This window comes from Perca flavescens, chromosome 22 (genome assembly GCF_004354835.1).
Source record: "Perca flavescens isolate YP-PL-M2 chromosome 22, PFLA_1.0, whole genome shotgun sequence".
Taxonomy (NCBI): domain Eukaryota; kingdom Metazoa; phylum Chordata; class Actinopteri; order Perciformes; family Percidae; genus Perca; species Perca flavescens.
The window spans coordinates 24,803,730-24,818,578 of NC_041352.1; the positions used below are offsets into that span (position 1 = coordinate 24,803,730).

Below are 14,849 nucleotides of genomic sequence, written 5' to 3' on the forward strand. Positions count from 1 at the left end.
AACTCCTCAGAGATCCCTTCTCTATCCTCAATCCTCCATCCTCCATCCTCCATCCGCATTCCTCAATCCTCTATCCTCTATCCTCTATCCTCCATCCTCAATCCTCCATCCTCCATCCTCCATCCTCTATCCTCCATCCTCTATCCTCTATCCTCCATCTTCCATCTTCCATCTTCCATCCTCCATCCTCCATCCTCAATCCTCAATCCTCCATTCTCCATCCTCAATCCTCCATCCTCCATCCTCCATCCTCAATCCTCAATCCTCAATCCTCCATCCTCCATCCTCCATCCTCCATCCTCCATCCTCCATCCTCCATCCGCATTCCTCAATCCTCTATCCTCTATCCTCCATCCTCCATCCTCCATCCGCAATCCTCTATCCTCCATCCTCTATCCTCTATCCTCCATCTTCCATCTTCCATCCTCCATCCTCAATCCTCCATCCTCAATCCTCCATCCTCCATCCTCCATCCTCCATCCTCCATCCTCAATCCTCCACCCTTGCTCCTTCGGGGTAGGAATCCAGAAAAACGTTATCATTAATTATGCGACGTGAACATCAAAAAGCAGGGTGTTGGGAGGGGAAATCACTTTTTTTTTTCTCCTTTTCATTAAACCGCAATTTTTTCAAATTCCCGCAATTTCATCGCATAAAATTGCATAAATATCGCACATATTCCATCGCATTTTTTAAGAAAACGTGCCGCATAATCAAGGATTTTTGCCTGCAACAATCAAAAAAAATACCCCACATTTTTCTAGAAGGACTGTAAAGAGATCGAACAACTGAATTCCCGTTACAGAGATAGGATGAGATCATCAGCAAAGACGTTGATATGGATGGAAATGTTTTCTGTGCATCCAGGATAACTTCACGAAGGAGGGCCCGGAACGACTTCGGGGTTCAAGCGAGGAGATATCAAATAAGAGACTTGAGATTCAGCCATATTTAACCTGGAACAGGTGTGCAATTCTTATTGGATAACTGGTTGAATGGGATTTCAAATCTATTGGTTAATGCAGGGGTCTTCAACGTTTTTTAAGCCAAGGACCCCTTAACTGAAAGAGAGACAGAGCAGAGCCTATTGTCCAAAATTAAGTTGCATAGTAAACTGGGCCTATAAAAACATGTAGGGTGGCCTAAAACCTTTATACATAGTTTTTTTTTGCATATAATACTAAGCTATTAAAGTATAACAGCCTAATAAGTGTTCGCATTATTTAAAAAATCATGTTTTAATGTTACACATACACATGGCAGAGTGAATCCTTACTAACTGTATCTGTGGGTGGCTACCTTAGTGACAACCTTACCTATAGACCAGTAAACAGTGGGGATTTATATTTGCTAATAATATGTTGGATTCATGTTAAGACTGTAATTTTCGAAATAACTTTTATTTGGAGGCCCCCGTGCATTGACTCTGAGGACCCCCTATAGGGTTGAAGATCCCTGGGTTAATGGATCCAAGGGTGGGAGGGGCCACAGTCCAACTGCCACACCCTCTTCACTGTAGACACAGATATCTTTAAAAGTTACAGAGACAACAGAAGCAACAGAGCAACAACAACAGAGCAACAACTATAATGCCATTATTTTCCAGCTGCCTGGATAACAAAATATAGAAACAAACTGTGAATAGAATTGTGAAATAGTGCAGCCAGGTGGTTTAAAGAGTCTTTGGAGGATTCTGGAAAGCCCTTCAAAGCAGCGGTATGTTTCTTAAAACAGCCTTTAGGAAAACCAGAGGCTGATCTGTGGGACCGGGACACGAACTGGAGCTGGACAGATGGGGTGGGGAGGGCTAATGTCCCCAATTAAACATCCCTCTGATGTGACGTTAGGACATAAATAAAGCATGAAAATGTCCCCTGGGGGGACAGGGTGGTCGCCCCCTGACAGTTAACGCGACTGTGACGGTGACCTGCAGCTCAGTCTTGATTGATTACCACTTAGTTTGTCCTTAATGAGCTTCCGTACCGAAACAGACAGCTGTGTAATAAATGTGCCTCTTTTTTTGCTATCACACTTAAGGTGTGTGTGTGTGTGTGTGTGTATATATGTGTGTATTTGTGTGTGTGTGTCTCTGTGTCTCTGTGTGTTTGTGTGTGTGTGTGTGTATGTGCGCGCGCGCGCACACGCGCACAACACATTGTGGGCGTCTCTGTCTGTGGCGCAGCCTCCTCCTCGCAGACAGGCCACTCCCGAGGAAGCGCGCTGCTGTTCCGCCCCACAGACGGACGGATTGACGGACGGACGCTGCTGTGTGTGTGTGTGCTCGCTCGTCTCTTCTGTGCGCTCTCTGCCTTCTCTCCCTCGATCTCTGTGCGCGTGCGCTTGTGTCACCACCCCCCCCCCCAACCCCCCGCCCCTTCCTGTCCTGTCCAGATTGGGGTGTCGAGGTGGAGGTATGTAGCGTCGGATTCAGCGCGCCGAGCAGCATGTAGCACCTGGAGCGCCGCGCACATCGCCTCCCTGCCGCGCTGCTCCTCCGTCTTCTCAACCTCCCGGAGTGGTCATTTCTAGGCTACTCTCGGGAAAAGCATCGCCTGCACGAGGATTTTTTTTTGGTTGGGGGTGGTGGGTGGGTAGGGGGATTTATTATTTATTTATTTTAGAGGAGTGTTTGTGTGTGTGTTCACCCCCCGCCGGTCTGCACCTCTCGGTCGATGGTCGTTGAGGAAGCTTCCATCTTGAGTCCCGTGTCTACCGAGAGAACCATGGCGAGCGACTCCCCTGCGCGGAGTCTGGACGAGATAGACCTGTCTGCACTACGGGTAAATGTCTCCCTCTGTGTTCACGTGTGTGTGTGTGTGTGTGTGTGTGTGTGTGTGTGTGTGTCTAAGTGTGCGAGTTTCCTCCTTTCTCCTCCTCAACCTCACCCATTCCCTCCTTTCCCATGCACCACCGGTGCAGGGATGCGTCTCCCGGCGCTTTCCTCTTCTTTCGCTGCCGCCCGCCTTGATGGTGTTCGTGCGCGTGCATGTTAACTGTGTGTGTGTGTGTGTGTGTGTGTGTGTGTGTGTGTGTGTTGGGGGGGGTCTGTAGTGCTCGAGCACGGCGGCCAGTGATTGAGAAAATCAGGTCGGATGTCAGAATGCGTGCCACCGACGCTCCTGTTGTTGTTTGTTGATGTTTTTTTCTTAACAATTGGGACGTGATGTAATGAGGCCCTGAGCTGCTGCTGGGCGCGCGTGCACACACCCTTGTGCGCGTGCGTCAGACGGCATAATAGAGGCCGCTGTGTCTGTAGCCTACTATGTGGGGCAGATGTTAAGCTGCCAGCTCACTGACAGATTCAACACACACACACACACACACACACACACACGCCGTGAATAATAGCGATGATAACTGCAACAGCAGCGAGTTCCGCCATTTCGTGATGTTGTGGCGACAGCAGCATTGCATCGCAGCGGCTGTTTGTGGGTCTGTGCGCGTGTACGTGCTCGCCCTTTGAAGATGAGGTGTGCAGAACGTGTGTGTGTGTGTATGTGTGTGAAAGATAAGGAGACAGTGATGTTACATTCAGAGAAATATAAACGTACAATTTCTTATTTGGATTCAGCTGCTTTTGATGAACTACATGATTGTGTGTGTGTGTGTGTGTGTGTGTGTGTTTTCTGGACAGCTCTTACTTCTTTTTTCCTCCTTTCGCCTGCTGCTTACGCAACACAGTCCTACCTGCAGAGCAACACTCAAGTCTGGACATGATCGACTGTGTGTGTGTGTGTGTGTGTGTGTGTGTGTGTGTGTGTGTGTGTGTGTGACAGATACAGACAGGAGGATCAAGAAAAGATGTGCTCAATCTTGTAAAAGAGAGAATCCTTGCTCTCTTTTCCCTCTGTGGCATGACTACTGGAAATTAGGTCACCCAGGACGGATTGGAGAGAGCTGGGGGGTGGGGGGAAACATTTAAGTGTGACGCAAAGCCTGTCGCAAGCACACACACACACACACATCCTGTTTCACGTCCCAAAATGATCTCTGATCATCATCTCCTCATGTTTGACCCGTCTTCGCCTTCTTCATTCACCTCTTGGGCCTCCACAACTCAAAGAGATTCAGTCTACTGTCCCAGAGGAGAGAAGACACTAGAACAATATTCACATTTAACAAAGCTGGAATCAGAAATTTTTTTTAAAACTTTCTTTTCAGAAACAATGACTTAATCATTTCATCTTTTGCAGCTCTGTGTACAACCTGGCTCTGTGTTGTTGGGGTGTGTGTGCGCCACAAACAGAGTCCAGCTGGTCAGGAACACTGGCGCTCACTCACTCACTTTGTTTTAAACAAATCAACTGTTTAGTCATATTATCCAAACCACTGATATGGAAATGTAGTTCTTTCTCTAGCGTGACTCTGCCCTTAACCCCCAAAATGTCTGTCAGAAATATGCACTGCATACAAAAACTACTGCGGCAAGATGAATCGTATAAAAAAAGGCCATATAAGTTCCAAAAAAACAAAGTGTGGACGCATCCTCGTCAGACAAAGACTTTTGACTTTTGGGAGGTAGTGTAAAGTTGTTAGAGAGCCTTCAAACTGTGGCTGAAACTAACAAGTTTTTTCGTTGTCGACTATTACGATTTGCATCAGCTCCATTTTTAGCACGCGTGTGGTCCTACAGTTGGTTAGGGCAGTAACGTGTGTGTTTGTGTGTGTGTGTGTGTGTGTGTGTGTGCTTGTTTAACTATATTCTTGGGGTCCAAAAACCGGGAGTCCAGTGTACTTGTGGGGTCCCGACAGCTTTGTGGGGCCAAAATGCTGGACCCCCCAAATTTAAAGGGCTGTTTGAGGGTTAAGACTTGGTTTTAGGATTAGGGTTAGAATTAGGTTATGGTTAGGGTGAGGGTAAGGGTTAAGGTTAGGCATTTAGTTGTGATGGTTAAGGTTAGGGTAAGGGTTAAGGTTAGGCATTTAGTTGTGATGGTTAATGTTAGGGTAAGGGTTAAGGTTAGGCATTTAGTGGTGATGGTTAATGTTAGGGTAAGGGTTAAGGTTAGGCATTTAGTTGTGATGGTTAAGGTTAGGGTAAGGGTTAAGGTTAGGCATTTAGTGGTGATGGTTAATGTTAGGGTAAGGGTTAAGGTTAGGCATTTAGTTGTGATGGTTAATGTTAGGGTAAGGGGCTAGGGAATGCATTATGTCAATGACGGGTCCCCAGAAAGATAGTGTGTGTGCATTAGGTGCAGTCTTCCAGGATTAGATGTACTTCTGTTTGACCTTGAGTGAAAAGGAACGCTGCTTTTTAAGCTAATCCCCCCCCCACCCCGGAGGCTCCGCTCTAATGGTCTATACACACACACACACACACACAGGTGTTTCAAGATCTCTGTTATTGAATTTTAATCTGTGTGTGTGTGTGTGTGTGTGTGTGTGTGTGTGTGTGTGTGTGTGTGTTTACCTGCGTGTGTGTCTGAGTTCACCTGCTGGCCTTCCTCTGGGCTTCCTCGGTCATTGTCAGCAGTTAAAGTGGGATTTTAAGGCAGAGCCAGGCTAGCTTAGCTTCTGTGAGCTAACTGGCTGCTGGATGTAGCTTCATATTTCCAGCACAGAGACAACATGGGATCAATCTTGTCATCTAACTCTTGGTAAGAAAGCTAATATGCGTTTTTTTCTTTTCTTCCCAAGACAAAGACTGTCTCAGGTTTTAGCTCAATAATGGAAAACCGACTTATTTAACTTGTAAAGAGTTTTTGTCTGACTTTGGATGAATATGAGACTTATTTTTACGTGCAGCAATTTTCCAGTCTGCAGTGTTTGTCCCGGTTACACATAGCAGCTCTCTAAAGACGTTTCAGAATTCAGATGTCAACTTTAACCCAGTTATTGCATGTAAACACACAGAAGAGATTTCTGTAAGAACCGAGCACAGCTGGAAGGTCAAAGGTTACCTATTGAAGGAATAACAACAGTGTGGTGATACAGAGAGAGGCTTTTCACAGGGGAATACCACAGGTGTGTGTGTGTGTGTGTGTGTGTGTGTGTGTGTGTGTGTGTGTGTGTGTGTGTGTGTGTGTGTGTGTGTGTGTGTGTGTGTGTGTGTGTGTGTGTGTGTGTGTGTGTGTGTGTGTGTGTGTGTGTGTGTGTGTGTGTGTGTGTGTCTGTCCAATTCCTCACACTCAAATTCCAAAGTCCATCTTGTGTCCAGTTTATGTTCTCCGGACTAACTTTGTCTTGTTTTTTTTCTTGTCCCTGTTCTTTCTCCTCCTCCTCATTTCTCTCCCTCTCTCTCTCTCTCTCAGGACCCAGCTGGTATCTTTGAGCTGGTCGAACTGGTTGGAAATGGCACCTATGGGCAGGTCTACAAGGTAAGACTTTCTAATCTGTGCTGCCTTGTGTGTGTGTTTCTGGGAAGCATCCTTCTATGAACCATGACATCCTGTTCATTTTACATAGAAAGGTTTCAGGAGTCAAAAAAAAACCTATTTTGAAGTCAAAAGCATTAATTTCTGAGAGTGTAACCTCTCAGTTTTAAATGAGAGGTTAATGGTCTTTGGAGCAAAAACTAAAGTGGAGAACCATAACCGTACCAAAAGCAGTCCTTCCAGAAAAACATGAAAAATATAAAAATAAATAAAAAAAATAGTTTACAGATATTCAGTCATTGCAATAAGTAAACCAATAAGATACAACAATATATACAAATAATATAATATTAAAGTAAAAATAAAAGTAATAGTCTAAATGGAGGGAAATAAAAGATACAAAAGAGACAGACTTTCAAAAATCGTTAATAATATAGACAGCAGGAGCACTTAAACATCAGATATTAAGATAGCTTTCTGAGACCAACTTACTCAAAGTACACGCGAATTCAACCTCCAACACCCAGCTTTACGATGATGTTCATGCCGCGTACTTACGTCATTTCATAACGTTCCCACGGCAACGGGGGAAAAATGGCTGCTCTTGTGTGAAGTAGACGCAACATTTTTTCAACTTTCTGCTAAGATATATGTGTGACTTTTTTGCAACGAAAATGCGTGAATATGCAGACTTTGGCTGATTATGCGTTGAATTATGCGATCGCATAATCGCATTTTTCTGGAGGGACTGCAAAAGGAAAACGTATGCCATAATTATTTTACCTGTCATAACTCAACCCATAATGACATAATAAACTTTGCTAGCAGTGCAGCAGAACCAGACAGCATCTACTTCTATTCTGCTGCGCCGTCATCTGGCGGTGCTCTGTAGCCAGTAGCCGATTGGCGGCTAAACTCAACTAGCTACTGCCGCCGATGAGACGGAGCTTTGTAGCCGTAGGTGTCCAATGACCAGCCGGCGATCGCTCAGTTTAGTCGGATATCGTATGAATTGGGGGTGCGTAAGTTTTCAGACTATATGCTAAGGACCCGTTCCTGAGAATGCGTTGCCCTGTTACAACTCCGCCCCACCCTCATAGTTTTGGGAACCACTGCCCTAAATCACGTTCACATTGTGGTGTAAAAATGGCTTTGGCACGTGTCCCTTCCATTATTTTCTGTCTGGAAAAAGTAGTCCCATTACAGGTGGTCATTACAGCAGGTGTTGACTAGGGCTGCTCCCTCTTAGTCGTTTTGTTCTTAGTCAACTTAGATTTCTTTAGTCCATTAGTCATGTTTGATGCTTTTTTTTCATGCTGAATGACTTATTTCCAAGAAACGTACGAGCACATCTCTGGTAAACAAAAGAATTAAAGTGGCGCTTTTGCACGACTCTTTGCGGAGAAACTCAAGTTTACAGATCTGTCGATTAAATCAACTAATCGATTAGTTGGTACAATTGAATGAGCGTTAGTCGACTAAGAGTTTCTTCAATCGAGCACAGCCCTAGTGTCGACGACCTTTTCCTCCAGTGTCAATTTACAAACTGAAAGACGATCTATTCAGGTCAGGTTTGTTTCTGTTCATGCACTGTATTTAGTTTGACTTTGTTTATAATAATAGTAATGTAAATAGAGTTTTAGGTTCTCATACAACAGCATGTTGTGATGTTACATTACATTACATGTCATTTAACTGTCGCTTTCATCCAAATATATCCAATCGCTACATATGTCAGAGGCCGTACGCCTCTGGAGCAACTAGGGGTTAAGGGTCTTGCTCAGGGACACACTGGTTGATGGATCGCAGTGGGAATTGAACCCAGGTCTCCCGCACCAAAGGCACGTGTCATATCCACCGCGCCTCGCCACCCATGATGATGATGATGATGATGTGCTACTAATAGCTAGAATGTAAAGTGGGCTCTCCACTTAGTGTCTGTCTGGTCTCTATTAGGGACTGCACGATATGAGGAAAATATGCGATGACATTGAATATCGCGATAACGATATCGCTTGCGATCAATATATAAAACATAAATGCTACAGCCTTCGGCGATGTGTTTATTGCGCCAGTTGATATTGCAATGACAGTTTAAAAAAAAGATATATTGTGCAGCCCTAGTCTGTATGTTGATACTTTGAGCTGCACACGGCCCTCTGAATGCTCTGTATATGGCTGCAACTAGCGATTACAGTGTTTCCCAAAAGCCCAAGATGATGTCCTAAAATGTCTTGTTTTTGTCCACAACTCAAAGTTATTCAGTTTACTGTCACAGAGGAGCAGGGGTGTCGGACTGGGGGTGGAACGGGGACCCAGAAAGATGCTAAAATGAATAGCTGTGGATACGATGAGGGGCCCATAGAGAATGCCTTTCTACAGGTCCAAGAATTCTGTGCTACGCCCCTGCAGAGGAGCGATGAAACTAGAGCTGGGCAATTTGTTTCCCTAAAAAAAATCTGCGATTTTTTTTTTTTATATAAAAAAATCGATTTTCGATTCGATTTTTTCCCCCCCCTTCCATTTAAAACAAAATAACTGCGAACTGTAAATATATTTTAAAAATATATAGTTATTGTATTTAATTAAAGTGCATCAACATAAACAAAATTGCAAAGGCAAACCCTTTCTCTAAGTGAAAAGTCACTGTGCAGTGTGTGCAACAAAGATTGTTAAACATCCAAATTATTTATACTGTATTTGGATTAAAAAAAATCTAAAAAATCGATTTTTTTGAAAATATGAATCGATTTGACCTACCAACTCAATTTTTAAATCAAATTGATTTTTTTTTCCCAGCCCTAGAAGAAACTAAGAAAAATATTCACATTTTCACACAAAAGCCTCCTTTTATCTCCCCCACCTGTGAAGGGTTTCCCACATTTTGCAAAGCACTCTGAAATGTCACCGCTGCCGTTTGTTTTTGGAGGTGCACTGTGTTTAAAACGAGCGACTCTGCTTGGTGACACTGCCCTCTTGATTTGACACACACCATTTTTAACAGCAAAATGCAAATACAGCTCGGTCTCCTCTTGGAGCGAACTCTAACTCCAGGCCTGCGAGATTTGCTCGTCATGTTGCAGGCAAATCTTTTGTGTTGTAATTTCTTCTTCGCCAGGTGGTTTCTGGCCCACGTTTTGCATGCGTGTGTGTCACTGGTTTACCATCCCTGCTTCAGGATCATGATGAGGTTGTAAAACTTTAAAGGTCCAATGTGTAGGAATTCCTCCCATCTAGTGTTGAGATCATATATCGTAATCAACTCTCTCTCGCGCCACGCAGTTCAAAGTACGCATTACAGCTACGGTACCCTTCACGCTACAAAAAGCCGGTGTCTTGCTCTTTTCAACCCCTTTTTTTATTTTTTTTATTGAGAGGAGTAAAGCATTATACAATGAAACCATGAAAGTTACATTTTCTCCTCCTGTTTTTAACTATAATGACCCCCCTCACCCCCAAAACATGCTTTCCCTGGGCAGCTTAAATACAACAGAATAACAATGGTTACAAAGACAGAATATAACCATTTTGTCACTACACCATTTCAAGGCATGTACCCACGCATACCAATCAAAACAAAAGTACTGGTGACGACAAAAGCATCATTATTACAGTATAAATTTTCCATTCTGTGAGACACAATCACCTTTTTCCGGGTGATGAAGAAGACTCCTGTTCCTGAAATTTGGATTTTGAATATATGTGGTCCTCCATGTTTCCTTCTTCAAACTTGCCTGGCCCGGGAAGCTACGATACCCGTTAGCAGCATTAGCAGCAGCTGTGAGTTTATCATGTGACGGCGAAAACGTGAAAGGCGGAGCAGTATGTCCTGTATGTCCCTCACTGGCTAACGTATTTCAAGATGGAGCACGAATATGGAGCGTCTACCCCAGTTCATGCAAATGCAAATGTGAAATTTCAAGCCAAAAGGAATACTTGGAATTGATGGTGGAGGTAAATATTCATGAAAAAGGACAAGTTGGGGAACGGGCAACACCGATTTCGATAACGAACAGCTAAACACGATACACACTGGGACTTTAAAGTGGAAATGAAACACTGGATATAGTTAGCATCATTTACAAGATTCCCACTCTTAACAAAGTAGTATAGGTTTCGGCTTCACCTTCCGCCCTATTTTCTATCTTTCTCTAGCGAAATCCAAACTGTCACTGCTGCGTTCAACGTCCAACTCTACCAAGCGAATGACGTAGTGAGTGACGTGTCGGCAGTATAGCGGCGAGACAGAGCCAAAGCTTACCTTAGTACCAACCATAAATCTATTATAATTCAGATTACATTATATGCTTACACAATTGCAAATGGTTTCTCCAATGTTTTCTCAGTTAGCCTTTTAAAATGATATCAGATTAGTAAACAGAATGTGCCTTTGGGACATTGGATGTTGGTTGCTGATAATGGGCAATGTAGATATTGCATTAAAGATCCGCCACTTCTTTCTACAACAGTCGAGAACCCTTTTGTAATTATGTAAGCACATAATGTAATCTGAAAACTGCTGCCCTGATTAAAAAAAAACAATGCAACAGATCTCCGCTGGTATTCTGTCTTTAATAGAGTGGAATAGAAATATCTAAATGACCCCAAACTTTTGACCATGTAGTGTATTTTATGTAATTTCTTTTCATAATATGCTCCAACACATATGTACACACTTCACTCTTGTTGATTTATCTGGCTGTTTCATGTCCACTTTAAACAGCCAGAAACATTCGTAGGGGTGTAAATCACAAGTTTCATCACAACACAATATTAAAATAGTCTTTTGGACAATGATAAGATGATAGCTGATATCTCAAGGTCTGGCACGATATGATTTTGATTTGATTCAGGGGCCTGGGAGACGATATAAGATGATATCATGCCCATTTAACACAATAAGTTATATATATATCAACTCAGAAAAAGCAACTGAAATATGATTTAACAATGTTATTACTGTACAACTGTTAGAAACATGCTTTTTTTGTTTAGGTCGGGTAGAATCTATCTCCGTTGATCCTGTTCGTTTGTTTGCTGCTTCCATGGTTGTACTAACGTTACAGCTGTAGCGCGCTGGGTTTACGGGTTTACAGGTTTACAGGTAGATCTGGCAACCCGGCCTGGCTGTCAAACTGGGCAGTTGATGGTACCAACACACAGGCCAAAACACAAACAGACCTTCAGTCACGGAACGGAAATTTCAAAAGGAGAAAATACTGGCATTAGTAGGGCTACTCCCTCTTAGTCGATTAGTCGACTAATCGGTTGTTTTGGTCTTAGTAAACTTAGATTTCTTTAGTCCATTAGTCATGTTTGATGCTTTTTTTTCATGCTGAATGACTTATTTCCAAGAAACGTACGAGCACATCTCTGGTAAACACAAGAATTAAAGTGGTGCTTTTGCATGACTCTTTGTGGAGAAACTCAGATTTACAGATCTGTCGATTAAATCAACTAATCGATTAGTCGATACAATTGAATGAGTGAAGTTCTTCAATCGAGCACAGCCCTAGGCATTAGCATTGTTGTCAGAAAAGATAGTATTTCAACTTAGCACGTTTCCTTAATATCTGATGACACATTGGGGTCATTTTTGGATTTCTTAGAGTAAATATATTACATATTAAATGAGAAATCAGTTTTTAATGGAGAAATCATGGATATTTTAGGGATTATATGCTGTGTTTTTGGCTTGCGGTGTGTGTGTGCTCGGAGTGTTTTGGAAAATGTGATTTGAGGTTTGTCGGCTCAGGAGGAAGTCACTTCATCCTCTCCTCCTCCTCCTCCTCCTCCTCCAACATTTAATTTCTGACCAAAACTAAAGTTAGTACTGACTTTCTCCTTTGTCGCACAGCGGAAGAAGAAGCCCACGCAGACTGTAACAACACAGCTGTGTGTGTGTGTGTGTGTGTGTGTGTGTGTGTGTGTGTGTGTGTGTGTGTGTGTGTGTGTGTGTGTGTGTGTGTGTGTGTGTGTGTGTGTGTGTGTGTGTGTGTGTGTGTGTGTGTGTGTGTGTGTGTGTGTGTGTGTGTGTGTGTGTGTGTGTGTGTGTGTGTGTGTGTGTGTGTGTTCTCTCACTTTGAAAACAATTAACACACTCGCACACAATGAGACAACACACAGCGCCTCGGCTCATTTGTTCTGTATGCCGGCTGTTCAGTATTGATCTGCTGCCGCGACAAGGTGACGCCTCCTTTTGGCGAAATGATAGATGGAATGATTGGTCGATCGCAAAGCATAGTGGGTAAATTAAGACCTAAAATAATAACACAAGCTGAATGAAACACCACCTCAGAAAAGATCCCCTCCCTTATCCTGCTGCAGGATCTGGCAGATCGATATTTCACATGTCTCATTTTGTTCGTCGTGCTCTTCTGACAACGTCGTTACATCCCCTTGTTGTTATGGAGATCCGGCAATTTGCCGCAGGGTTTTGAGGCGCCGGTGGGATTGTCACTGAAATGGCTCATTTGTGTCGACGTCCTGTTGTGTTCTTTAACCCCTCCAATGTAGCACAAGTAGATTTTTATATTTCACAGTTACTGTTTTCCGTCAGATAGTTTAGATCTGGACATTTCCGACCGCACTTGAAGGCAGCTTCATTTCAAGGAGAAAGACAGAGAAAGCAAGGAGACGGGGGGGGGACTGAGGAAAGCTGTTCCACAAACTCCCGGGCAGTTCAGTGCTTGTGCTTTGGGGTTTTAAAACTTCCTTGTGGCAGCGATAGAGGCATTGACATATATATATATATATATATATATATATAATGGACCAATAGACCCCATTGCTCTGGACGGAGACCAGTGAAGGATATTAGAAGCACTTTTCCGGTGATCTCTTGCTTTACTGAGCAGCCTCCAACTGAGAGAGACAACGTAGATGTGACGTGAGCAACGTGTCTGAAAGTGTGAAGTCTTCTGGTAGCTGTGCCGAGAGAAATCTCAATCATTCCCAATCTTACAGAGACGGAGAGTGTAGGTATATGTAAGGAGATAACATAGACACAGGCTAATTACTGATCATTAACATGCTAGTTAACATTAGTAATTAAACCTAAACAGCTAATGTAAGTCCAAACTGCCTGTGAGCTTCTCCTGTACTATACGGTAATTCCTCTACTGTGCGACAGTAAGTCTCGTGGTTATGACCCAATCGTTAGCCTATTTTTATAAAAGCGTCTGCTACGGAGCCATAACGTGAGCTACAAGGTAATGGAGCCTTTTATACATTGTCGTGTTTCTTTAGAAATAAACAACGGACAAATAGAGTCTTTAAACGCTTCAGATGTAAAGTTATTCGCTGTCAAGTGACGTAAAAAAAAAAAATGGTGGTCAGTGGAATGCTAACAGGAAGTGATGCCTTTGTAGCAACAAAATGGCGCCGTCGGAGGTTCGAGTTCTGAAGTGAAGCTTACCCCCTTGGATAGAGGCAGTGCTGTTTCCTGTTTCCTGTATGGGACTCTCAAAACACACCCACAAGTCTGATTTCCGGTTACATGATTGGCCACCGCGTGACGTGGGGTTGCGTTTCTCCAATTTCTCCACAGCCTAAACGCAGAGGGGCGTGGCTCAAAGAGCCATTGTGAATATGCATAATATGTGCCGATGGGAGCAGTCTGCCGGAGGAGGACCCAGGGTGCCGTGGGTGACAAATGACAGCAGAGAGAAGAACAGATTTAAAGCAGCGATGCCATGCTGTGATTGGCTCGTGAAATTCATGGCCAATTGTGGTAGAGAGAGAGAGAGAGAGAGAGAGAGAGAGAGAGAGAGAGAGAGAGAGAGAGAGAGAGAGAGAGAGAGAGAGAGAGAGAGAGAGAGAGAGAGAGAGAGAGAGAGAGAGAGAGAGAGAGAGAGAGAGAGAGAGAGAGAGAGAGAGAGATTTAGAAGTCTTCCTGAAAGACTGAGCTTAATTTTCTAGTCTAGACATCCAACCTGGCAACCCGTTTATAAGAAGAAATCTTTTTAAACGCTGCCACAATAGCCACCTCACAAGCCCACTCCTGGATTGATGGCAGCCCTTCATTCTTCCATCCTCTTAAAAGAATCTGTCTGGCTATCAATAAACTAGTCTGGACCCAGCTTCTTATGTGCTTATCCATCCCGTTTTTAGGACCGACCCATCTCCCAGAACTAATAATCTCGAGCTGAATGGAACCTGGGTCCCTGCAATCCCACAAAGGTTATCATTTATCCTGGTCCAACATTTCCTGGACCTTTTTATCACAGGGACCATAGGACATGAAGTAATGCCCTCTCGCAATGTTAAAGAAATTGGTATTTTTACTAAAGTAAAAGATCAGAGTACTTTTTCCAGCACTGGTTTGACCCAGTACTTTCCTCTGACATGTCAAATGGAAATTTAAAGGTCAAGTTACTTTCCCGGTTTTTCATTTCCGTGACCTAGAGCAGAGCAGGACACTTTTCATTCATCCTCGTTGCCAACGTTTTCCAGCTGCTTCCAAATCAGTTTCCTCTCCCTGCTGCCTCCCCGGCTGCCTCCCCAGGGTTAATCATCTTTCACAGCGACAGATAA

At 43.6% G+C, this 14,849-nt stretch overlaps 1 protein-coding gene across 4 annotated transcripts in view; it reads left to right on the forward strand.

The window, feature by feature from the left end:
* Positions 1–2,400: 2,400 nt before the first annotated feature.
* The window catches only part of tnikb (TRAF2 and NCK interacting kinase b), a 93,969-nt gene continuing 81,520 nt past the window's right edge, over positions 2,401–14,849 (forward strand). For all 4 annotated transcript variants that reach the window (XM_028569089.1, XM_028569090.1, XM_028569091.1 and 1 more), the window contains exons 1-2: positions 2,401–2,780; positions 6,252–6,317. In XM_028569089.1, coding sequence (XP_028424890.1) covers positions 2,673–2,780; positions 6,252–6,317 — 174 coding nt within the window. In that variant the 5' untranslated portion in view covers positions 2,401–2,672. The remainder of the gene's footprint in view (positions 2,781–6,251; positions 6,318–14,849) is intronic.